The following is a 26,048-nucleotide window of genomic DNA, read 5'->3' on the forward strand; positions in this document are numbered from 1 at the left end:
GTCAGCTGCTCCACCCCTGCAAAAAGACCCTAAATTCTCTGGGGTGGAAGGTGCATGAGTGTTTTTTGCGGACCAGAAGGGGGACTGTGTACAAAGGATGTTGGTGTGAGGTTGTCCAAAACCTGTTGGGATAGCCTGGAGCAGCTAAGGGCCTCGGAGACAAAAGCTAAGGTTTTGCTAGATTCCTGGGGCCGCAGAGGATCGGGAGACAAGTTGGTGGCCAAGGCCGCCTTGGGGTCAAGGCACATGCAGGGCAGCCGCCAGCCATTCATGGGGTGGGAGCACCTGTGACGGAGCCGGGGAAGCCCACAGGACAGAAGCACCAGCTGCCAGTCCTCCAGCCCCACGGAGCCTGGAGACGCCTTACAACAGAGCCGGGGAGCAAGAACGTCCCTGCTACCTGGTCTCCCAACACCCAACTCCTCTCCCTTCCCCAGAGGCCACAGGTTCGCTTCCTGAGGCTGTTTTAGTGAACGACCCCAAATGGGTGGCTTAAAACAACAGAAAATTATGCTTTCACGGTCTGGAGGCTGAAGTCCAGAATCATTATCACATAAAGCTGATTTAGGGGCTCTAGGGGAGAAGCTGTTCCTGGCCTCTACCAGCAGGCTTTGGCTGGTGGCCCCATCCCCCCAGCCTCTGTCTGAGTGGGCGCAATCACCCTCTGGGCATCAAATCTCCCTCTGCCTCTTACTAAGACCCCTGAGACCACACATAGGATCCACCCAGATAATCCGGGATAACCTCTCATCTCAAAGACTCTTAGCCACATTTGCAAAAACTTTTCCATTTGAGATGACACACGTTCCACGGATTAGGACCTGATATGTTTCGGGGGCCATTATTCAACCTACAACAGGTTAGGAGCCACGGTTTGCCAGCTGGGACAGGCAGGGAAGAAGGCAAGCAGCGCCTTTGCACAGCTCTGAACTTTGCACCATCTTTAAACCCTAACAGGAAAGGAGCAAGACTTAACTTTTTAAAACTGAGGTATAATTGGCATATAACATCGTATAAATTTATGGTGTACAACGTGTTGATTTGATAACATTTGTACGCTAAGTATGATTGCCACCCTAGTGTGAGCTAACACCTCTATCATGTCACATAATTAACTTTTTTTTTTAGAGGCAGATTTAATTTTATAAAACCACACTGGAGGTTTCCTTTGTGTGGAGTCCGACTTTTGAACGTCTGAAATGACAGTGTATGGTAACAGTTTTATGTCTGGTTCCCAAAAGCAGACTGTGAGAGGGAGAGCTGCCTGCAGGTGTTTTCTGAGTGGAGGGGCTCTCAGGAAGCCCAGCTGGTGGGGAGCGTGGGAGCAGTGGGAGGCGATGGACTGGGACGTGGTGGCCGCAGAGGCATCATGTACTCCCACAGGGTGCTCCAGGGCTGGGCTGGGCCCTCGGAGTTGCCCTGAATTAGGCAGTCTGGCCTCTGCCTAGCCCCAGCATGGGAAGCAGCTGTCCCCAAGGAGGGGGCAGAGCCTTGGGAATAGGCAATAGACCATTCCGGGAGAGGGACTGGCAATGAGCAGCTGCTGGAGAAATGAGTGCCTCTGTCCTGAAGGGGGGTCAGGTGACACACTGTAGCACCCACCACAGTGACCTTGAGTCACCCCCTCCCTCCTGCCGACCTCTGGCTGACTCGTGAGCAGATGGGCAGCAGGTGAGCAAACCCTTCAGGGTGAGAGCACTTGTTGTGCACCCCCTGCCCGACTGCCTGTTTAATTTTGCCACTTACAACCCAACAGAGGGGCTTTTAGGGTCTTCCTGGCCGCCGCCCTGCTGCTAAGAGCCCCCAGTGAAGCCATCCCTGACAGGGAGGCTGGGTGCTTAAAATTCGCAAGGAAGAAAATTTTTACTTTTAATTCTGACTTAACAACCCCGGCTGGCCAAGCCGTCCTCACTCAGTATCCAACTCTGCCCCCTTTGCCATCCACACAGGCCACTCATCGCAGCCTCCTGTGTGAGCAGAAGGCTGAACATAAATGCTTAGATGTGTGGTGGTGCACACCTTACTCAGAATCCTATACAGCTGTCTCACCTGAGGGTTTCGGCCCCGGGCAGGCCCACCACGGCTTCGGTGAGAACAAAAAGCAACCGAATGTGGTGGGTAAAAGAGTTTATACCCAGCTTTACCCTCATGGTGGCGGGCCAAGTGATAAAATCCCATCTTCCTCCGGGCAAGTCTGAAATGCCGGAGGCCAGTCTCTGCCTCCAGGCCCCTCCACTGCCTGGGGCAGAGCTCTTTAGATAGAGTCAGTAATAGCCCACTGACAACACGTGTGTACGTCTGCACTTGCAGCACTGCACGTGCACAGCGGGCAAGCCGACCAGGGGCAGGTGAGAATCCTGGCCATGGAATTTCCGTGTTCTCTACAACTGCGTGAAAAAGAATTAGTCTGCTTTTTCTATCCTGATATGAAGAACTTCTCTCCAAGCGGTGCTGTGCAGTGAAAAACACAAGGCATGAAACTGTAGCATATACGGCCACTACATACATAAAAGGAGGGAGGAGAGGGTATTTACGATGCTTGCGTGGTCATGCATGCATACCATTTATTTGGAAAGACTGTCTTGCTAATGGGTTTCAGCCCTGGGCAAGTTCACTATGGATTCGATGTGACCAAAGAAATGACAGGAAAATATTCTTGGGGTCGAAAGGGTTATACCCAACTTTATTTCCACAGTGGCAGGTCAATCACTAAACTCCCGTTCACTCAGAGCAAGTCTGCACGCAGCAAGCCGGTCTCTGCGTCTGGGCCTCTGTCCTCGGCGCTGCCACCACTGCAGCCTCTGCTGTCATGCAGTCGTGCCACCGTGTTGCCCAGAGCACTGGGTGGGGCTCTTTATATAGAGTCAATAGCAACGTATTGCCCACATGTGTGGGTAAGCTAGCCAATCAGGACCAGGTGAGAATCCTGGCCACAGGAACTCTCATTTTATCCACAAAGACAAAGAAACGAATGTCACTGGTTCTTCTATGTGAGGGACCTGGGTGGGTAAGAGAGAAGACTTTGCTGCAAGCCCCTTCTAAACTTGCAACCATGGGACTGCGATACCTATTCAAGAATAACTCCCACCTAAAACATAAAATGTACACTGTTTAAAGTGCGCTGGTAAGTCCCTTGGGCTGGAGGAGTTCTCACTGAGCTCAGGGGAGATGGGGAGCAGCTGGTGAACTGAGCTCTGCAGGGGATCCTCCACTCACTCACCCACCAACACTTGTCGTGTCCCTGCCTGGAGCTGGTGACACAGCTGTGGACAAGGAACACCCCCACCCCCAATCACCTGGGGATGCGACGCAGATTCCTGGACCGCACCCCAGACCTGCCAGACCAAGGAATCTGCAACTTTAACAAGTCCCCTACTCATTTTTGCAATCAGTACTGGTCCAGCCCCGGCTCTGAGGCCCCAGAACCTGGGAAGTGTGGCCACACACTGCCGTCCTGACCACGACCCCTCAAACCTCATGCAGATATTTCTGCTCCTGACAGCGTCCAGCTGAGTCAGTCCTCCCAGGCTGACCAGTCCAAGCACCAGCTTCCCAGAGCCCGTCTTGGTCCCAGCGGAAGACCAGAGACCTGAGCAGCCAGCTTCAGACCCCTTGAGTCTACAGGCACTAGCTGCCTAATAAATCAGTAATGAAGGGGCTCTGACACCGCCTACTCCTCTATACCTGCCCCCACCCCCCACGCCTTCAAGCCTCCATGAAGAAAACCAGTCTCAGCTGGGCAGCTGCTGAAGCCTCCCGAACAAGGGGGTGGACTGGAGAGACCCTGAGCCCATAAGAGGGGTGGGCGGTGGAGAACTCGGGTTCATCTGCGGCTGCTGTGCCAAGTGAGGGCTGCAGTGCAGGCCTGAGGGTGGTCAGCTCGGAGGCCTGGGCTATGTCCTTCCTGAGCATCGTCCACCTGTCCCTGGATAGCCCTGTCCATGCCATCTGTGTGCTGGGCATGGAAATCTGCTTGGATCTCAGTGGGTAAGGAGCTGGGGGCTCTGCCCGGCCGGCTGGGGGATGGGTCTGGGCAGGGAGGCTGGAGCCGGGCTCCCCTCGGGGCTCTCTCTGGATTATATGGGAATGTACCTCCCTTCTCTGCATCTTCGGGGCCTGCCTCATCTCGGTGAGCCCGGTTTGGTTGGCTCCTAGTCCTGACGCTGTGGGTTTCTGACCTAAATCCCACCTCTGCCCCACATAGGCTGTGGGGCCTTGAAGAAACGAGTGCCTTACCCTCTCTGTGCCCTTACCTGTGAAATAGGAGTGAGGTGGCTTTCCAGGCAGCCATGAGGATTAAGTGAGGGGGCTCCTGTGAATTGGAGCCTTAGTGGGGAGGTGACTCATTCATCAGAAGCCAGATCTTCCTTGGGGTCACAGCATAGACCCCTCAAGTCCCTTTCAGAGATTCCTGTGGCTCAAACGGCTCCTCCCTCCTTGGGGGTTCATATGAACTGTAGCTTTGGTAGTTTATAGAACCTTGGCGGGAAGGTGGGGTCTGGGCTGGAGGGAGGACACAGGGGTCCTTGGAGTGGGGTGAGGCTGGCGTCGGGATGGAGCCACACTGCCCAGCAGGCCTTTGGCCCAAAGCCCTAAGAGAGCACATTGGGCCAGGCCCCATCAGGCCAGCTACCCTCTAGGCTGAGAGGTTACCCCCTCCTTGCCGGGCAGACCAGTGACCCCAGAAGTGCAAGTCCTTCACCATTGCTGGCTCTGCAGGGGTCTCAGTCAGTATCCACAACACAGTCCTGGTCATGACCAAAGAAGAGGCTGCCATGACCCGCTGGGCTCTGTCTGACCCCATGGACATGCTGGTGAGGATGGTATCCCCCAGCTCTGCCACTGATGGGGACAGGGTAAGGGTGGAGGGGTGCACGGTGAGGGGGAATCTCCCAGGGGAGGGAGCTAGCTTGGGGTCTCCCCCCGAGAGCTGGCATTTCCTGGGGTCCTGAGTCTGAAATGTGGTGCCAAGTGTTTTGCATGTCTGATATGACTCAGGGCTTCCAACCAGCCTGTGAGGTAGGTGCTCTGTGACCCCTCTGCCAAACGAAGACACCAAGACACTGAGTGAAGGGCACCCTGCCCAAACTGGGAATCAGACCCGGGGTTCAAACTCAAGTCTGTCAGTCTCCTCCCCGTGGGCTTCTGACCACGACGCCAGGCTGGCTTCCAAACTAGTGGCTTTTAAAGTCTGGGTCAGAGGTTTTAGCAGCATAACTCAGATGGGCTTCCCAGCAGAAGCTGGTCCTCTGGATCTTAATGAAAGACCTTAATGAAACTTAAACCTACACTGTGTGCCAGGTATCTTGCATCATGTTTCAAGAGGTCAGCTTTAGCTCTGTTTTGCATACAAAGAAACTGAGGCACAGAATGACTTATATAAACCTAAATAGCATAACTAGAGTGGGGCAGATCCAGGATTTGAGCCTGAGTCCATGCTCTTTCTCCTGGGCATGCTGTCTCCTTAACAGGGTGCATGTGGCAGCCTGGGGGGAGGCTGACTTCCAGCTGGTAGAACAGGCTCATCACGAGCTAGGTGTTGGCAGTGATGCTGTGGTGCAAGCAGATCATGTGTGCAGTGTGATTAAAGGCACAGGGGCTTCATAACACTCAATACTCAGGCATACCCCTCACCAGTTAAACCAACCTGAGGAAGGGATGGGACCCCACTCCCATCGTTCACAGTGCTCCAGGTGACTCCACTGTGATGCTGAGGCTGTGAACCATTGATGAGGCGTGTCAGGACTGGGGGTTCATTTGCAGAACCTGGAGTTGCCGAGGGTTAACAAACCGGTAGTAAGTACCATATTCTACACTCTGTGCCCGGGGCAGGTGACTCCCTAAGAGGCGGGTGGTGCATTCAGATAAGCACTGTGCATCTCCCAGGTAAGAACTAGGGCCTAGAAGTGCCCTCTGCCCAGGGCCCAGCCTCCAGCACCATCTAGAGGGCCACTGAGGTACCTGACTTCACTGAACAGAAGCTTTCATTTAGGAACAGGTGGTGGGTCACATGCATGAAAGTGTAGCCCTGGCTATAGGTTAGGTTTTTCTGTTTGTGATGAAGGTCTTGTGGTCAAGGCCAAAGGCTGAAGGGCAGGTCCTTGTCTAAGGTATAAAGGCCTCTCTGAAAGCAGAGGTTGGTGTGGGACACAGGAAAGACTGTGTTCCGATCCCGGTCTCCACCCAAGCACCTTATTTCCTTCTGAGTGAGCAGCTTAACCCACAAGAAGCCCCACTTCCTCACTGCCCATCTCATGGGGCGATGGGTGAGAACCCAGGAGGGCAGGCTTAGTGGGGAGGGTATATAGCATAGTTTAAACCTTCACCTCTAGAGCTGGACACCTGGATCTTAAATCCTGTGCCATCCATTCTAGCTGAATAACTTGGGGGCAAGTTCCTTGATCTCTGTCCTTGGGTAGAGCCCAGCCGGATGGGCTGTCGTGAGGCTTCAGCCTGGACATGCTTGGAGGTGTCATGGGATGTTATCAATGGGTTATTCTCAGTCCGAATTACAACATGGTGGCCCTGTGCCAACCTGCAGTAAGACTTCGGAAGCTTAAACTCTAACACGAGACCAGGGTCAAGAGGCCAGACTTGGGGACACAGCCCAGGGCCCTGCTCCGGCCCCTGCCCCCAGTGTTCCCGTGGGCTCTGGGTGCTGTCTCCGCAGGTTTTGGTTTCATACTACCAGCCTGATGAGGAAGTCCCCGTGGCCACAGCAGAGCTGTACCTCGCTGGCTTTGGTGAGTGGTGCCTCTGCCCTGGGGCGGGGAGCTTTCCAGAAGCAAGGGGAGGTAAAGGAGCATCCTGTAATCAGATGCCCGGGGGCTCCTGGATGGGTTCACTCTAGGTGGATGGTCTGTAGTTCATCTTCTCACACCAGATCCTGTCCCCTCTTGCTCATTCAAGAACATTCCTTTAGCATCCAGTCCCTGAACACCTGTCCAGGTGCTAAGGTCTGTTTCGGTGGCCTGGACATTCTGGTTGGGATATAGCAGGTCAGATGACAAGAGCTATGAACAAAAACAAGACCAGGGGAAAGCATACAGTGGCCAGTTGTGGGGGGAAGGCTGGGAGGAGGCATGTGAAGACAGTAGGAGCCTCAGTGGACACTTGAGAGAGACTGGGTCCCTGGGCTCTAAAGGGGCTTAGGGTTAACTTGGATCGAGCCCCTCCTATGTCTTAGAGTGCCAAGGGCTTTTCAGAATGCCAGAGGTGGGCCTTCCAGGTAGGCATCACCTGGGTAGAGGCCAAGTGGCACAAAATAGCATAGTGACCACAATGGACTTGTTTTATAAGTCCCAGGAGTTTGGGGGAGACAACTGAATATACCTGGACCTCCCCAGGCTTGCTCAGGAGAAGCAGTCTGCCTCTGAGGGACTTTCTTTTGCTAAGCCGACAACATGCGGGAGAGGCTGGCTGGCCCTGCTACCAGCCTTGGGGAGCTCTAGGGGATCGACTGCCGAGGCTCTCTCCAGCAGGTCTGGGTGGCTGAGACCTTCCCCTCCTGTTCCAGCGGTCTCCCTGGATGTGGGTATCAGCTGCAGTGGGCGAGTCCAGATGACAAGTGACAAAGAGGCTAAGGTGAGGCAGGGGTGGGGGTAGGCCACAGGGCCCAGGGCCCAGGGACTGTGAACCAGTCTGGCCCACAGACTTTACTTGGACTTATTAGTGTCTCTTAAGTCAAATTACTAGAGTGCAAATCAGAACTGATGTAGTTGACTTCTGCTTTTCTCTAAACACTGGAATGTCTGACCCTAGGCTTGTATCTTAGCCTGTCATATGTTCAACTAGAAAAGGGGGTTAGCTGCCCCTTCAGATGGGATGTGTATCTTCTAGTTTGCCTCAGTCCCCACTTCCCTTGAAGCTGGAAGAAAATAGGAAATTTGTGACCCATATCTAGCTCTTCTCCTTTCCTCTTGGCCCACTTACCTGATGTTTTCTCTCTGTTCCTACAGGCACCTGAGTTAGCAAATTCTGATCTAGAGGTCCCTGTCACCCTGGAGGAAGGCTTGTCTCTGCCCTTGATGTGGGGTAGCATCTGGGAAGCAAGATTTACCTGGTTTCTTCCTGAACGAACAGTCCTGTCTTCTTTGCAGAAAAACTGGGTCTGGGGTCCCAATGGTTGGGGTGCCATCCTGCTTGTGAACTGCAGCCCTGCTGACGTGGGCCAGCTGGTAGGCGGAGGCCCACGAAGGTGTCCTATTCAGAAGGCAAGGAAGAGCCCGCCCCTGACTGGGGACTCTCACCACCTTCCCTCCTTGGACTCTGCCCTCCCCTGGGCCTTCACTGTCCCACACCTTAGCAAACACAGATGCAGGCCGGTGTCTCCCCTCTAAACTGATCTAACACGTCGCTTGTCAGTGACTTGAAGCTTGTAACTGGGAAGAAAGAGGCCACGTGGCCCCATGGGAAGACGGCTCTGATGTCAGATAACAAACTACCCGGATGTGATTTTGAGCACGTTAACTTCCCCGGTCTTGTTTTGCCATCTGTAAAATGGGGATATGGTCAGCTTCACAAGGTGTTTGAGAAGACTAAATGAATCAGAACCCAAGGGGCATGTGAGCCTCTTGTAAAAACCCTCTTGCAGCCTAAGGCAGGACGCTGACTGACCTGGGCAAAAGCAGTCCTGGATTTGGTCCTGACCTGAGGCTGGAACCAAGCTTCCAGGTCTGAGCAGTAGACCAGGATGTCCTGGTTCACACCGAGACTGGAGGGGAACCCTCGCTGAACCAACTGTGCCAGGCCCTGTTCTAGGTGTTTGTGGGGAACATCTACTGCTTACGATTGTGTGGGGAAAATGCCATCCTCACTCAGTGTGGACCCAGGATGGGACCTGTGGCCCTGGAGGGAGCAAGCAGCAAAGACATGATGCAGGCCTAGGCCAGAGTGGGAGGCAGAGGGTCCTTGGTGGTCCCACATACGAGCCCCCACCCCAACCCTACTGTCGATGAGCCTTTAAACCTTTGCCTTATCCCTTGCTCAGAAATAAAAAGTCTGTCCCAGATGACACTGAATGTTCAAGGGCCCAGCTGCATTTTAAAGAAATACCGACTGGTTCTCCACACCTCCAAGGAAGAGTCAGAGAAGGCAAGAGTCTCCCGGCCCCAAAGTGAGTGTTCACCCGACTCCAGCTTTGTCTGCTCTTCCAGGGTGCTGGGGCGAGCTGGGGCCATATCCAGTCCCAGAAGGGCCCCTGCCAGGGCCTAGAGCTGCAGGTCAGGGTCTGCTGTGGCCAGACATGTGTCCCTGAGAGTCTCTGCTATCACCTTCACCGTAGATAACATCTGTACACACGGGTGACTCACTGCATTGCCAGCCCACTTTCCCAATAGAGAGGCGATGGTAGTGGCTTTCCCATAGGATTTTCAGAGCTGAAAGAGATGCATATTAGTTGAAAGCTATTGCATCACACATATTAGACAACATCATCTCCCCTTTACTCCTGCCAGAAGAATCCATCTTCATTTCTTAACCAAGATCTCACAATATTGTTTCCAGAGTTCAGGACCCAAGGAGGGAAGTAACAGCTATGATTGCATGTCTATCCCAGGCACCATGCCACACATGGACCCTCTTCAGCTCTTACCGAACTGGCAGGCCGGTGGCATGTCCCTATTCTGTAGATAAAGGTATAGTGGCTGTTGGTTTAGAAAGTGGGTGTGTTCAACTCCAACAAAATATTCTTGAGACAGTTTTTTTGACATCTAAACTGGTCTAATATTCAGTGCCTCTAAAGTCCTTAGATTGAGAATTAACTCTTTGTCTCTGGAGGTGTAAGATACCTTCTTTTAAAAGCCAAGTTTAGCTTCAGTGAGTCAGAGTTCTGTGTCCATCTGTCTCCAGCATTAATGAGCACCCCTCAGCTACTTCCTTACCTGTGCTCAAGGGCCTTCACTCAAAGTCTATACGTCTTCTGTAGACAGTAGGTCATAGCTGGCCTTCAGTGTGACCTGGAACTAGCCAGAAAAGGAGGCCCAGCTTGTACGTGGTCCTTGTCCATGTGGGCTAGGAATGAGCCTTAGAAACCCACAGATCTAAGCTTCATTCAGGCCCTAAGGGCTGCTCTGGCTCCAAGAGAACCACTGAGTACAGAAAACTGACGTGTCTTTGGAGCCCACCCGGGAGACCAGTGCTTCACGTAGCCTGCTAAAGATGCTGCAGTTCATCGTGTATATCAGGCTGCCTGTTGTATACTTGAGTAAGTTTTGTCTAAAGAGTCCAAGACAGGGAATTTACCCTAAGAATGCAGCAGCCCCGTTTGAAAAAGACAGATGCACCCCTATGTTTATCGCAGCACTGTTTACAATAGCCAAGAAATGGAAGTAACCTAAGTGTCCGTCAGTAGATGAATGGATAAAGAAGAGGTGGTACATGTACACAATGGAATATTATTCAGCCATAAGAAGAAAACAAATCCTACCATTTGCAACAACATGGATGGAGCTAGAGGGTATTATGCTCAGTGAAATAAGCCAGGCGAAGAAAGACAAGTACCAAATGATTTCACTCATATGTGGAGTATAAGAACAAAGAAAAAACTGAAGGAACAAAACAGCAGCAGGATCACAGAACCCAAGAATGGACTAACAGTTACCAAAGGGAAAGGGACTGGGGAGGATGGGTGGGAAGGGAGGGACAAGAGCGGGAAAAAAGAAAGGGGGCCTTACGATTGGCATGTACAGTGGGTTGGGGGGGCACGGGAAGGGCTGTGCAACACAGAGAAGACAAGTAGTGAGTCTACAGCATCTTACTACACTATGGACAGTGACTGTAATGGGGTTTGTGGTGGGGGGACTTGGTGAAGGTAAAGGGGGGAGCCTAGTAAACATAATGTTCCTCATGTAATTGTAGATTAATGATAACAACAACAACAACAAAAAAGAACCCATCTTTGGGAAAGAGAGGGAAAGGACCAAGGGTTATAAGAAAGGACCCTTTCCCCAGTAACCCTGAGGGCTGTAAAAAAAAAAAAAATGCTATCTTCTCTAATGGTTAATTCAGCTCTGGTAAAATAGATACTGACTTAAAGATTTGAAATACAGGCTCTTTTCCATGCCCAGCTTCTGCCTTCCCCATTGAGGGAGGTCTCAAGGATCTTAGGGACTTTTAGTGGGCATATAATCTCAGAATGTCCTGTGTTTCCCCTCTGTTATGGGTTGAATTCTGTCCTCCAAAGTTTGAATGTTGAAGTCCCGATTCCTAATACCTCAGAATATGACTCAGTTTGGAGATAGGGTCTTTGAAAGGGTGATTAAGTTATATGAGGTCTTTGGGTGGCTCCTAACCCTGTGTGACTGGTGTCCTTACAAGAAGAGATGAGGATGCAGACATGCACAGAGGGCAGACTACATGAAGATACAGGGAGAAAGTGGGCCAAGGAGAGAGGCCTCACAAAAAAAAGCGGGGGAGTCCAGGACTAAATTTGAGAACCACTTGTCCATAAGATGTAGCAAAGGCATCTGAGAAGAAATCTGAGAAATAGAAAGCTGGAGCATAAGGTTCCAGAAATAAAAGAATCCTTTTGTGAAGGTAGTCATCAACTGTAGCTGGTGCTGTTGGTGGACTCAAATCAAGGTAGAGTCCTGGTTTTCGAAATAAGTCACTTGTGAATCTGGGAAGATCAGTGGATAAAAGCCAAACTGAAGTGGGCAGGCAGAGTGAGTGTTACCACAGGAGCAATCTGCCCTAAATAGACTTGTGTGGCGGTAATAACAGGGTGGGGAGCTGGGGGCAGCACCTAAGGTGGGGGACACAGCACATCTGGATGCAGCGGAGGTGGGGAAATAGATGCGGGAGGAGGAAGTTGTGAGAGTGAGTCCATGACATTGAGATCGCGGGATGTATGAGCGTTAATGGACACGAATGCAGCAGGCGTTTCCGAGGACCCCCGACCCTCAGGGTTTGGCCAGACCCGAAAATGAGGGCTTTCAGGGCCGTGGCTGCTTGGGTGCAAGAGGCCTTCCGACTTGGTTTAGCCGGAGTGGAGGTCTTGTGTGGGGGCTGATGGCCTGGGCAAGAGAGCAGGCATGGTAATGGGTCTTGGAATGTAGGAGTGGAGAGGGGAGGTGGGAACTAGCAGTAGGGGAGGGCTTAGGGTTGAGGAATTGCTGAGCTGGGAGTATAGATGAGCTAAAAATATGTATAGATAGATATCAGAAGTCTGTTTTGGAAGTGATATCTGGGCCATGAACTTTGGCATCTATGATGGCACAGAACTCTGGTTCATTGAAATACGGTCAAAGAAGAGTCTGTAGGGTAAACAGCAATGACCACAATGGTGGTGGAGACAAGCCAGTGCTAGAACAATCTACGGAGAAGGGTGAGGATGGTGGGCAGGTGACATGACCCTTTAAGGGACTAGGATTCTTGAGGAATGAAGAAATAGCCTAGGAGCACCAGTGAAAAGCAGGCACTCTCGCCCCACCTCCAGGCCCAGGGGTGCACGGAGGGCAGGAAAAGAGCCCAGCTCAGGTCCTTGTTTACTGTGCCCTGGGCTCCCCCTCTGGGAGGGTAAGCTCACTAGATGCTCTCAAAGCCTGTTAGGACAGCAGGACAGCCAGCCAGGGACCAAGCAGGGGCTGGGGGTAGAGGAATTTGAAGGGCAGCAGGGCTGAGAACTGAGGGAGCACAGGACCAGCCCTGCGGGGACAGGGCAGGAGGGGCCTTCGAGGTAAAGGGAGCTATGTGGTGCCCAGGTCCTAAGGCTGCTCCCTCCTTCCCTATATAATGGGACAATAATCATAGCGCCTGCCTCCGGGGTGGGGAAGACAAAATGGGTCCACGAGCCTCCACCACAGTTCCTGGTGTACAGTGAGGCCACAAGTCCAGGGAGTCGGCCATAGAGGAACTGAGGCTGATAAAAGGCTTGCAGCAGGCAGACTTGGAACCCTGTGGCTCCCACCGCTCCGTGGGGATCACCTCCATGTGGAGTGACCTTGGGGAGCCCAGGGCCCTGGTGCAGTCGCAGGTCTGGGCCTGTGGCAGCTCCTGGGGGACCGAGTGGTGGCAGCCACCATCCAGTCTGTGTCTTGGGAACCCACAGAGTGGCAAGCACGCCGGCTGTGAGCCTCTGCAATGAGGCAAAAGGGCTGTGCTGGGGACCTGGAGGGTGCGGGACCTGGGGGAAGACTTTACTTTGTCTGGGTTTGCCCCCTCAAGGCCTGGCTCAGGGCCAGTGGGGAATCCCCCAGGCAGACTAGAAGCAGGAGTCCCAAGGAGTGTGCTCAGCTGGGGCTGTCCAGCGGGCACAGCCCACACATGGCAGCTGTCGCAGAAGTAAGAAGGCTGAGGCCACTCCTGCAGCCGGTGCCCCAGGGCCTGCAGGAGGTTTTCTGCAGAGGTGTCAGTAGCCAGAGTGTATCTGTACTGCAACCCAGAGCAAGAGGCTGGTGAACTGGAGCCATGCCTGGGGCCTGGGGATGGCCGTGGCCACAGCAGCCATCTGCTGGCACGTTGGGAACGGGAGGCCAAGGCAGCGGGTGCCCACTACACATGGGGTCTCAGGCAGATGCAGGGCCCAGATCCTTCAGGGCTTTGGAGGCCAAGGTCAACCTAGATGGGATCTCCTAAAATGAGGATGCAGCTAGAGGCTTTAAGCAGGAGTCGCTGCCATTAGACTGTGGCTGCAGCCTCGAGAATGGGTCAAAGCTTGTTAGAATGGGACAGAAGGATGACAGCTGTGGTAGGAAGGCCAGGTAGGGACAGCAGTCCAGGTAGGGAGAGCTTGGTGGCCTTGGGTCAGGGTGACCTCTAGAGATGGAGAATAGGCAGACTTGGGGTTGAATTAACTAGTGACACGACAGCATGTGGCCAATCCCTTCTCTCTTCTGCACGTGGCTTTGCATCTCATGACCTAAGAAACAAGAAGGCAACAAGTTATACATGCATGATAGAATCTTTGCTCACCTTCTTCAGAAACAAACCCTCAAGGCCTCAACCGTGCAATAGACAGCCCTCATGGATGCTTTCCTGGCGCTAGTCAGGCAGCATCTGAGCTTTTGGATGAGGCTGCCAAGCCCATCTCTGCAGTTTTCACCTTTAAGACTTCCTGGTATCTTCCTGGAAGTTGTTCAAAGCATAAAACCACCTACGGATCCCAGACCGAACGCCTCCACGGCAGGCGTGTGCATCTCGAGTCCCCACTCCTGACCTGTAGTAGGTGTTTGGAGCACACTGGTGAGTGCTGGCCCCTGCTCATGAGCGATTACCTGGCTGTCCACTAGGCCCTAACACTGGGAACGTGGAGCTCCCAGGCTGGCTTCAGACACGAGCGAACGGGTGCTCTTGACTGTCAGCTGCGACCAGCCGGGGCTGCCTCGGCTCCCTGCCCTCCTGTCCCTCCCAGAAGGCAGCTCTCGCACCTCTGATTTGGCTCTGGGGCCCGGCCAGCACATCTATGCCTTTGACCCCCTTGAGAACCACTTGAAGGAAACATTCTAAGTTGAAGCTGTGCAGTTCCCATCTGCCGACTTCTCAGGCCTGATATTTTACTCCATTTCCCTGGTGGAAGAGTCCCAAGACCCGGTATGTACCCGAATAGACAAGCAGTCCTTGGGCCAGGGACTGTGTGGGAAGAAAACATCTCCCACAGCAGGACAGGGGATAGGGGAAGACAAGGCTTGGTGGGTAGAGCTGCGGTTTCCTGCCGTTTTGCGGGGAGAGAGCTGCAGAGGACAGGGGAGGGCCCCGAGGTGGGCGGGGCTAACTGGGGGGCGGGGCGATATGTCCCATCGGTGACCTGGTTCCATGCATTATTGCGGTCAATTCCAGAGACCCTGGTGTACAAAGACACAGTGGTATTCCGGGTGGCTCCCTGCATCTTTATACCCAGCACCAAGATGCCTCTAGAGGTTTACCTGTGCAGGTAAGAAACCGAGACGCACAGGACATGCCCAGCTGTGGGGATGGTCTCTCGCCAGGTGTCTATGTACTTAGGGAGAAGGGGAGAAAGGACCCTGGCAGGTAAAACTAGTAGGACACTGTCAAGTGTTCTGTCCCTCTAGCCATATGGAAAATCTGGGGTGCGACCAAAAGGCAGAAGCCAGTTCAGCTATCGTGACGGTGTGGGCCAGACACAGCAGTGGCTCGGCCAGGGAAGCAGGAGCACAGGATTAGATCCAGGACTGCTTTGAAGGTGGACCTCCCCACCAGGTTAGCTGATGTGTGGGGTGCAAAGACACAAGCATGTCCCTGCGTTTGGGGTCTGCAGCAAGGGGACAGGTGCTGCCATTGCTGAGGTGGGGTAGAACCTGGAGAACCCCGTTGGGCTGCTAAGCATCTGAGCTCAAGGGAAAGTTTGGAAGCTTGGGGTAGGTCTGGGTGCCCGTTGGCACACAGAGGGTGTGCAAAGCCACTGGCCTAGCTGAGCTCACCTGAGGAGTGAGGAGACGCAGGGCAGGCAGATGCCTGTGAAGTGAGCTCTGGAGGGGGAGTGGGAAGGGAGCACTTTGTAAAACCCCAAAGAAATGGTCTGAATGGGAGAAGCGGGAAGGAGATATGAGGTTGAGGGAAGTCTACTTTTTCTAGGATTCCATCTTTTTAAAATTGAAATATAGTTGATACACAATATTGGTTTCAGGTGTACAACAAGTGATTCAAAAATTACATACATTACAAAATAACACAGATAAGTGTGGTTACCAAGTCACCATATCAAGATATCACATACTATTGACTGTATCCCTATGCTGTACTTTACACCCCCATGACTTACAACTGGAAGCTTCTACCTTTCTTAATGCCCTTCACCTCTTTTGCCCACCCCCCTTCCCCATAGCAACCACCAGCTTGTTCTCTATGTTTGAGTCTATTTCTTACAAGTGAAATCATATGGTATTTGTCTTTCTCTGACTTACATTACTTACATAATACCCTTTAGCACCATCCATATTGTCACAAATGGCAAGATTTTGTTCTTTTTTAGGGCCAAGTAATATACTATTGTATATGTGTACCACATCTTCTTTATCCATTCAGCTATCAAAGGATACTTAGGTTGCTTTCGTATCTTGTCTATTGTAAGTAAGCTGCAATAAACACAGGGATGCATGTATCTTTTCAAATTAGTGATTTTGTTTTCTTTAGGTAAATTCCTAGAAATACCCTACAACCCAGCAATTCCACTTCTAGTTTTAACTTTTTGAGGAACCTCCATACTGCTTTCCACGGTGGCTGCACCAATTCACATTCTCACCAACAGTGAAGGAGGGTTCCCATTTCTGCATATCCTTGCCAACACCTGCCATTTCTTGTCTTTTGGATAGTGGCCATTCTGAATTCTGTGAGGTAACAGCTCGTTGTGGTTTTGATTTGCATTTCCCTGATGATTAGTGATGTGGAGCATCTTTTCATGTGTCTGTTGGCCAGGGAAGGCTTTTTTTAAGGCAGGAAGCAATAATGCTGATGCACTTGACCCAGCAGAGAGAGAGGAGGGAAAATCTGATAGGAGGCAGCTGTAGGAACCACACTGATAGGATGGGTATAGGAACCATGCTGGCAGGATGGGTACACAAGTCAGATTGGCCTCAAGGGTGCAAAGGCAGCTCACCCAGAGTTCCAGGAGGCACAGCACAGCAGACTCACTGGGATGTTCGTAGGAGGGCTGCCCAGTGCTAAGGACCTGTTTAGGTTGGTTAGAGACCAGTCACAATGGGCTTTTCTCTAACTATTTTCAGTAACTTGAGTTCTAGGGAAGACTAAGTGTAGAACTGGGTCTAACCAGAGTTGGGGTTTCACCAGGCAAAGAAGCCCAAGGGAAAGGGATGAGGATATTACGATGATGCATTATAGACCCACAGCCAGGCAAGGAGAAAGGGGAAGAAACAGGAAAGCAGTGAAGGGCCAGGGGCCCGTCAGCTCCAGCTGCAGGCCCAGGGACCAGCCAGCAGGAGGCGGAGTAATGGACCCTGATCCCAGATCAGGATCTTGGAGGGAGTGGTGGTTGGGATAAGAGGCTGAAGTAAGCTAGAAAATAGGGCCTGGTCAAGCCAAAGCTCCAAAGAGGACTTAATGGCCCGAATGTAGCCACACATGGCAAGGAGGACGTCCCCCCTCCTCCAGGCCCAGTGGGAGAGAACAGAAAAACAGCTCTTCCCCGGGAGGGCTGCTAGGGAGTAGGGCCCTCAGAGGCATGCCCGGTTTCAGCACGAGAAAGTAAAAGGAAGGAGTTCCAAGAATTTTGCTGATAAAATGCCCAGACACAGCTCTTCCTTCGTCATCTTTCATATCTAAAAGCTGAAGTTCAGTCACAGGAAGCATCTGCTGAACCCCAGACCTTTTAGGACTCTGCACAGGGCAGGCATTCAGGCCCAGCTTAGCCACAAGCCCTTCCCCCAGCACACATCCTCAGACTGTTTCAGACCTTGTCAGGCTGGTCATCCCCCTGGGGCCTTGTCTGTGTAAACTTGACAAAGTTCTTTGGAATAGTAGCTAGGGGAGCAATGCAAGTTGCAGACCTGGAACTGGACTAGAATCCTCACTTTGACACTTCCCAATGATGGACCTTGCTGGCACTCAAGCCTGCTACCGTGCATGACGGCACTAAGATCTCAGGGTTCAAGGCCCAGCCCCACCACCCACAGAAATATGACAATCTCACTGGCCATCTCAAGGGGGCACCCAGCTTCTTGGGATAAAAATACAGCCCCTCCAGGAAAGAAGTCCACCCTCTGGGTAAACTGAGGCAGAGAGGCGGGGCAGTTCTGAAATCACCTGGGGCGGAGGTAGAAGGCTCCTGTGGAATGGGACTACAGGACCAGGACAGGGCAGGGTCCTAGGGAGCTAGAGCAGGGACTGACACTGGCTCTGCCTTGAGCTAGGCCGAGTGCCACAGGGCAACACACTCTGGGATACCAACTTGCACCCACGAGGTGGGGGGACGGCTGCTTTGCTTACCTTGAGGGCAGAGGCATAATCTCTCCTGAGAAGTTGGTGTCCCCTTCCCCTGAGACAGTGAGTCGTGATCAGTGGAGGAGCCTTGAAGGCCTTCCCAGAGCTGGCTTCTCTCCCGCAGCAGAGAGCTGCAGGTGCAGGGTTTTGTGAACATGGTGACAGAGCTGAGCAAGGAGAGTAACAGCCAGGTGACAGCTGTCTATGAGGACCCCGGCCGCCTGGGCAGGTGGCTTCAGGTAACACCCCACCTGGGGAAACAGGCCTGTGGGGAGGGGCAGGGGAGACTGGGCATGTGGGCCACACATGGCTCAACTTCTCTCAGCAAAGCTAAGCCTCAATCAGCATCTGTTTCATCTGAGCCTCTGCTGGAGTCCTAAAAGCAACTTGCCCAAGTCATAGCCAAGGGAGAGAGCTCAGAGTCCAACCTTCCTTGCATTTCAGAACGGGTATTCAAGAACACCCAGGCACCTGAAGGGTCTGGCACCCTCAGCTGTAGGCTGGCAGAGCCAGGGCACCACTGCAGGGGCCCCTGACCCTGGCAGGACAGGAGGTCTAGAGCCCACAGACCTGAGATCTGTTCTATCTCCACAAAGAGCTGAGTGATTGCCATATGCCAGGCACCGTTCTAAGTGCTAGAGGTAAGAGTAGGGGACCAATCCTTCCCTGCTCTAGCAACCAGAGACAGAACTCAAAGTGCTATGAAAACAAGATGATGCAGTGAGGTATTAGACCAAGCCAGCAGTTTGTGTGGCCAGGAAAATCCTCACATTCAAGAAACAAAGAGCTAGCCGTGCCAAGATTGGGGGTAGGAGGACGGTTTAGAAATAGCTTTTCTCACAGAGGAACAGCTGATATAAAGATCACGCTGAGGGGACATATACTTGGAGGACCTGAGGAACAGAAGGGCTGGTGTGGCCAGATCAGAGCAAATGAAGGTGAGAGGTAGATAAGAGCTAGATCTCGTGCTGGGGACCTCGTAAGCCACGGCAAGGAATAGGGAAAAGTCCTAAGCAAGATGGGATGACATCGAAAGGTACGAATCAGGAGAGTTGAACATTCTGATGTATGTTTTAAAAGAACCACCCTGGCTGAGAAATAGAGAACCAGTCCTAGGAAAGGGCGAGAATAGCACAGAAACTGATGAGGGCATTGCTATAATTCAGGGAAGAGATCTGGGCGGCTTCCCCTGAATGGCACCAGAGATGAGTCTACAAGGAATGCATTTTGGAAATAAAGCCAACAAGGCTTGTTCACGGACTGGGTCCAGAAAGTGAGAGAAGAAGAATCTAGGGAACTCAAGTCTGAACCTTGACAAATACAACAGGTCAGGGAGAGCCCTGAGAAGGGGTGACGCCTGAGCTGAGTTTCAAGGGCTGAGCAGGAGTTAGCACAAAAAAGGGGCTTTTATTGTGTCCCCCATCTGGGGGTGGCCCATGTGCAGGGAGCATGGTGGCCGGTGGGCTGGACATTGGCAGGAGAGCAGATGGAGTGAGACGCCTTCACAACCTGTTCTCCCGTCTCTCCCAGGATGGGATGGCCTTCTGCTACACGCAGGCTCCCCACGAGACGCTTTCTCTGGTTCTCGACACCCCGTGGGTCCTCAAGCTCGAAGATTTCCCCGTGAAATACTCACTGGTGTGGGGCTCAGTTTGGCTAATCTGGGTTTGGTCCAAGCTCTCAGGCCTGGTGCCTGCCCAGAAGTGATGGGGGCATCAAGGGAGGGGGCCCAGGTGGCCCCTGGGGAAAGGGGGTGCAGGAGGCCACGTGAGAGTCTGGATCAGGTGTCACTGGAGCTTGGAATCCATCCCTCCCAGCACCCCTGCCCCGGCTGGGTCTCCTTCCAGAGCCCTGGGGTTGGCTCTGTGATCCACTGCACCAAGGACCACCGGCTGGCCAGTATGGATTCCACTGGGAACCTGATGGTGTCCCCACCTGTCCAGGTGGGAGGCAAAGAATACCCCCTAGACAGGATCCTCACTGGCAGCAGCTTTTACCCCGGGTGAGGCAAGAGGCCAGGTGGTGGCCAGACGTCTTAAAACTACAGGAAGGAACCCCAGGTAGTTCGCTTGGTTCTATCCGACTCCAAGATGACTCGGGGGGCTGTCTGTCCCTGGACCGCTCCTTACACTACGAGTAAGGATATGAGTCTGATGCACGTAGGAATGCCTGATGCACCTCCGGGTGGCGATTCCAGGGTTTAAATTGGAGCATGCTAAATTCAGCTGGCCTGTTGACCCAGCGGGATGTTGTTTCTGTAAGATGTGTGGCTGGACCTCTTGGTGGCCATTCATCAAAAGCCAGGAAATACTTGTGTCCCAGAGTTCAGTCTCTACCTAGAATCCCTTGGCTCAGTCCTCAATTGGGCCAGAATAAGGGATTCCAATGACCACCCAGTGCCTTATGGACAAGCCACTGAGCCCAGTGGTCACAGCAGCCGGTTACCTGAAGTGGCCTGATGGTCACCAAGTAGTTGGCAGCCAACGTGGGCCACGCTGGCTCAAGGCTGCTCTTTCCATCTTCCCTTCAGCGAGGAGGGCTGGGACATGGCTAAGGCCCTGCGGGACTTCCTTTACACCCCACAACTCCAGGCCACGGTGGAACTGTTCTCAGACTGGCTGATGACTGGCCACATGGATGAGTTCCTGTCCTTCATCCCCACGCAGGACAAGATTGAGGGGGAAAAGGTCTGTTGGGGGCTGGAGAGGGTGTCCCCCACCTTGACAGCTTCTGGAGGGGAAGCTAGCATCTCCCCAGCTCTGTCTCCCAGGGCTTCCGGCTGCTCCTGGCCGGCCCCAGCTCCTGCTACAGACGCCAGGAGAAACAGGAGGGCTATGGAGACATGCCTCTGTTTGAAAAGGTTTGAGTGGATCAGCTCCTTTTGAACGGTAAGGGAAACCCCTCGCAACGGGGCAGAGGCCGGACGCCCCCTTTCCCAGATGTCCCTCTAGCGAGTCATTCGTACTTCTCTGGGTGGAAGGGGTCCTGGGGAAGTGTAAAAGCATATCAGACGACATTAGAACACCGTGTTCTATTTCAGGGCTGTTCTGGCGGTACTCGGGCAGCAGAAGCAGACCAGCCGGAAGCTGTCGGGTGGAGGGGCTGTGACAGTGTCGGGGAGGGACGTCGTTAGCATGTGCTTGGCTCCATGGCGGGCAGCAAAACCAGCGGCTACCAGCACTGGTGGGTTCTGTTCAGGGGATGTCGGTTAAGTACCTGGGCACTGGGCCTTCAGGGGTCTCCTGGTCACTGTTAGGGGAAACAGAAGTGCACAAGCAGACATTATGTGTAGCTGGGGCCATAGCATCTCTGTTCTAAATGCCGTGGGACCCAGGAAGGGAGGGGCTGTCGGGAAGTGGGAGCCTGTCAGACATGCGGAATTTCGGCCCCACACTAGGCCTCCCAAGTCAGTCTTTGGGGTGGGGCTCGGGAATCTCTTGGTCCTAGAAGCACCTGCAGAAGTGGCATTTACTGAGCATGAACCACAGGTTACATACCACAAGCCCAAGGCTGTTCCCTCATCTGACTGAGTCGGGCATCCCTGACCTAAAGAGGCAACTGGGAATAAAGCCAAATGACCTGGTCCAGGTCACAGGCTGAAGGCAGCCAGGTGCACAGGTCAGATAATGCATGGACGTGCCCAAGTGACAGCTGAGTCGGGGCTAAAGTCACCGGCTGGCCTGTTCTAGGCTGCCTCCCTCACAGCCTATCATAGGCTACTCCCCTCCTATCAGGTCAGAGAGGCAGTGAAGTCCTCCCTGGCCTTTCGTGGATCCTGGTCAGTCTCTAGATGTGACGTTTGACCTAGGAGTCCCTGCAGACTACCTTCCGTAGTCACTGGTCCAAGAATACCCCAGGCAGCTGTGCCCAGGGCTGGAGTCTGCCCAGCCCTGGACAAGTTGCCTGCCCCCTGGTCTGCAGATTGGCCCGCCCTCTCCCCTTCCTCCAGCGAGGGAGGCCCATACCATCAGTCACCTGCTGGCTGGTGAGAACATGAGAAAGCAGAACAACTACGTGGAGGAAGGGGCCCAGGACGTGGGGGACGTCCTCCAAAATGTGGGGGGAAGTGCTGACAACCGAGACAAGTTCCCAACTGAGCATCAGGCAAGATTCCTTACTGTAATCCCCCAAATAAACCTATGAAGCAAAACCGTTCTTCTGTGAGGAAAGTGAGGCTGAGAACAAAGTCATGAGCCCAAACCGATGATCTGGGCAACTGGGTTTGAATCCAAGTGTGAGCCCCAGAGTCATACTCACCATGCCACTCCTGTGGTCTAGCATCTGACCAGGAAACAACTCGGAATCCTGGCAGAGCCCCCCCACCCCATACCCAGCTTCTCTAGGAAGTTCTGAGTACCCTAGTTTTGGCACATGTCCAAGTGGCCTTTTTCTAACCAGACAGACCAGAACTTTCTCAGTGCTTCTTGGACCGAGTGGCCCATCAGTTCAATATTCAGAATCACCCAGCAGCTCAGGTATCTTAAAATGTGAATGACTGGCTGTGTGAGAAGCAGAGTTCCCAGAAGAGAACAACCAATTTTGGGCAAGGAAGTCAAGGCTGAACAGAGCAATGACTTGCCCAAGGTCACACACAGGGTCAGCATAGAACTGCTGGGTCTCTGTGGCTCCTAGCTAGAGGCCATCCTATGCCCTGGTACCCTGATGCCCTGGACCTCTGCTAAAACAGGGAAGGTTTCCTCATATGGCGGTAGGGTGGGTGCCAGCCAGTATGAGGTCAAAACAGCACCTCTTGAGCCCTGGCAGCACATATCCCAAGTGTGGTGGTCAGGACCTGGGAGATGCTCTGATGGGGGCCACTGCTCAGGACCCTTCCTAAGGAAGGCTACAGAGTGCTTAGGTCTGAGAACTTATTCCTGGCCTGACCCAGCTCTCTTCCCTTGCCCAGGTCCCCCATCTGGCCAGGATTGAGGGTCCAAAGGGGCCACAAGCTACAGGACTATTGCTGCCCCAGTGCTAGCGAGCTGTGGGGTCCTGGCCTCTCCAAGTCTTTTCTCTGCACCCCCACTTCCTCAGAAACAGGGAGCTGCATGCATGGTAATAGGGTTGGCTTTCCACAGGAGGCTCATAGCACATAGTCTGTGATGAAAGATGGTAGCCACTTCAGGCCATCACCCCAGGCTCCTCAATTCCCCAAAACTGACTCCCCTCTCGGCTCCTCCTGGCCCTGCAGAGTGTATCCACCTGAGCCGTGACATCCTCGAGAGGGAGCTGGGCCGGGCCTGGCGGAGAGGGACGTCATCAACATCCCACAGCTGTTCTGCGGAGCAGAACTAATGACCCCTCCAGCCAGCAGACCAGGAAACTCTTTGTGAGGCCCCACTTCCCTGCCCTGGTGAGGGACACTGCAGGGCAGGCTGGGCATCCCTGGGTCGGGTGGGGGGTCTGTGCGGTCAACTCTGGCTAGGTTCTTGATGTACATGGTGCTGGACTAGAGGTGGGGACACAGCAGACAATGGTGCCCAAGAGGAAATGAGGTGTAAGCCCTTTTCTCCCTTGGACAGCAAGCGAGACCCAGGCTGGGTGACCTGCCAAGCCACCTGCCAAGCAGTGACGGGCCAGGCCCTGGGCTAATCCCCAGCCTGAAGGGGTAGATGCTACAGGGCCCACCTCACAGACAGGGACACTGCTTCCACCAGTTGGGGAGTGAGGGGCTGAGCCATGTGCTGGCTGAGACCATGGGCAAGCCAACACACGGTCTTCCTGTCTATGTGTCCCATGTCCCAGGCAGCACCATCTGGAACATGAGTGCTCATACGCTTTACGAATAGTCTTAGAACAGATGTGAAATTGTGTGTACAATGTATGTATAGCAGGAGACCCTGTCCGTACCAAGCCTATTCCAGTGATGGCCAGTCTGACTCTCCTGACACAGCCGTGACCCTTCGTGTAGACACTTAGAATGGACTCTCAGCCCTTAAGTTCATCAACTCCTTGAACACTTCTCTGAGTCCCAGGGACACAGGGCCTGCTCACCAATCACACCTGAGTTATCATTTAAGACCAGTGTGGCCCTCTGGGCATGAAGACTGGACCAGTCACAGGCCCTGGGAGTACGCTTGGGTAGCAGTGGGAGAAGCCCCTCTGAGGGAGGTATGCCTTTGCTATGGGACAAATGGATAGAAGTCAGCAAGCAATGCTGGGGGTAGGTGCACCTTCCTGGAAAGGTAGGCAAGACCCAACGCACAAACCAGACTAAAAAGCCAGATAAGAGAAATGCACCAGGTGAGTCAGCCAAGTGAGAACTATACCAGGGGCCACTGGAGGGTTAGGCAGAAGTGCTGGATTTTGCTCTGAGGTTGACTAGTGGTGTCTGCATGAGCAGAGACATGCGGAACAGTGCTGGGGGCTTGGGCTTGCTCTCCCTGCTCCAGCCCATCCACAGAGGTAGCTGGGTTTCCCTTGCACTGAACACAATGGCATTCCTCACTCGCAGGAGAGTCGGGGGCTCTCTCCCATGGCTCTGCCCCATGTAGGTCTTGCCCAACCTCGAGAGCTGCAGATGGTGGATATGGGCAAGAACCTAGGCATCCCCAAGCCTTTTGGGCCCCGATTGAGAGCATGTGCTGCTTGGAAGAAAACATTTGCCAGTTGCTGGAGCCCCTGGGCTTCAAGTGCACTTTCATTAATGACTTTGACTGCTACCTGACCAAGATTGGAGCCTTCTGTGCGTGTGCCAACATCCGCTGGGTCCCCTTTGCCTTCAAATGGTGGAGAATGGTGCCTTAGCCCCAGGCCTAGCGTTGCCAGCCCCACCACAGCACGAATGGCCTGTTGTCACCACTCAACAGTGTTCCAGTTCCTGGTCCCATCTGGGGCTAGAAAGTCAAGGCACTACACCTTCCTTACCCTGTTCACCTGCCCCTCAGGAGCCGATGGAGTGATGGATGCTGCCAGCTTGAACCCCACAGGAAAAGACGGAATGTCTTCAGCTGAGTAGTCGTTACTGGATACCCATTAAAGCTCTAGCTGCTCTGAATGCATTTTGGCCACAGCCTCGTTTGGGGGGAAGTCAGCAACAGCTAAGGATGGAAAGTGGGGCGGTGGGACACCTGTGGTCAGACTGTCCCCCTTGGCTGAGGGGTAGGGGTAACAGCAGGGACTAGGCTGCTGAATCACTGTCCCTCCCTCGTTATCTTTTGTCTATAGCAGCTAGTGGTTGAATTTGGACTATGTGAATCCTCTAGTTTGGGCAGCTGAGAGAAGGTAGCCCTAGATGCTTGACTAGGTGAGACTCCAGGCTGGGGGAAGGGAGAGGGTACAGGTGGCATTCTGGTCTCCCAGGTAGAGCCTCTCTGAGGGGCAGCAGGGGCAGGCCTCAGGGGACTCTCACTAGGCCTTAAGTGTCCAGGAGAAACACCTGCTCCAGGACCCAAGCTGCTTGTTTCCATCTGTCTGCCTGTTCATGGTAACAGCCATACAATGATCCTACTCAAGAAAATGAGTTAACCAGCGCTGCTGTCCCCACCCAGTGCCCTCCTCCCACGGATGGGGCGCTCCAAGCCTTCGAAGCCGGGGCAGCAGCAGTGCCTACCAGGAGGGGATGGTCTGATAAAACAGGAGCCAGTATCCCAGAGTCTCCACAAATGGTGGATGTTGGAATGCTGACAGCTCAGGTTAGGGCTGATGCCCTGTGCAGTCTAGAGCTTAGCCACGTCGGCCCAGAGCAGCAGCTGTCAGCCCAGGAGAAAACAGAAAACATCGTGTCGTCTGAACACACAACTGGCTTCGTGACGCCCCCTGGTGGGCACCTCGCCACACTGCCAGTAAGGGGCAGACCCTGGCCCGTTCAACACTCATGAGCAGCAGTAGCTCTTCCCTTCTCAAGAGCTGGACCCGGCGAGTGGGGAACGAGACGAGACTACTTGTTGCTGGGCACACAGATGCACCACTGTTCTTTCCATGCCTGATGTCACCTCTTCCTCAAAGACCCCCCAAAATACTCCACTTTTGAGTTGGGCAAGCCAGGCACTGATGCCTCCCCAAGGGGCCCCACACTAAGAGCTCTGCTCACCTCGAACTCTAGGTTTTAGCCCAGAACTTTAAACGCCCTGCAGCTTGGGGCCTACCTCACTCCAACAACCCCTTTGTGGGAGCTCCAGCTTGGGCAGCAGGCAGGGGGTTGGGGGGCCTGCAGG

At 53.5% G+C, this 26,048-nt stretch overlaps 1 protein-coding gene and 2 long non-coding RNA genes across 4 annotated transcripts; 1 reads left to right on the plus strand and 2 right to left on the minus strand.

Moving 5' to 3' along the window:
- Positions 1-2,664: 2,664 nt before the first annotated feature.
- Positions 2,665-8,169, minus strand: LOC140848828 (uncharacterized). The gene is made up of 4 exons (XR_012130023.1): positions 8,060-8,169; positions 6,731-7,013; positions 5,648-5,766; positions 2,665-2,999 (listed from the first exon to the last, which is right to left on the minus strand). It is a non-coding gene; the product is annotated as an uncharacterized lncRNA (long non-coding RNA).
- PADI6 (peptidyl arginine deiminase 6) lies at positions 3,800-25,956 on the plus strand. The gene is given in 20 exon segments (XM_073233292.1): positions 3,800-3,987; positions 4,649-4,856; positions 6,671-6,743; positions 7,517-7,584; positions 8,100-8,178; positions 8,181-8,213; positions 8,990-9,115; positions 14,351-14,528; positions 14,765-14,869; positions 18,020-18,131; positions 19,423-19,530; positions 19,740-19,894; positions 20,423-20,579; positions 20,663-20,780; positions 21,842-21,927; positions 23,086-23,124; positions 23,127-23,172; positions 23,175-23,245; positions 24,407-24,470; positions 24,473-25,956. Coding segments are annotated over 20 exon segments (2,085 nt in total). The 5' UTR covers positions 3,800-3,895; the 3' UTR covers positions 24,640-25,956.
- Positions 9,219-18,141, minus strand: LOC118968667 (uncharacterized). Of its 2 annotated transcripts, none has more exons than XR_005056445.2 (3): positions 17,899-18,141; positions 13,141-13,858; positions 9,219-9,377 (listed from the first exon to the last, which is right to left on the minus strand). It is a non-coding gene; the product is annotated as an uncharacterized lncRNA (long non-coding RNA). The 2 variants fall into 2 exon arrangements; XR_012130024.1 differs by lacking the exon at positions 17,899-18,141 and adding an exon at positions 14,367-14,668.
- Positions 25,957-26,048: the final 92 nt, after the last annotated feature.

The sequence above is a fragment of the Manis javanica genome, chromosome 4 (genome assembly GCF_040802235.1).
Source record: "Manis javanica isolate MJ-LG chromosome 4, MJ_LKY, whole genome shotgun sequence".
Classification (NCBI taxonomy): Eukaryota; Metazoa; Chordata; class Mammalia; order Pholidota; family Manidae; genus Manis; species Manis javanica.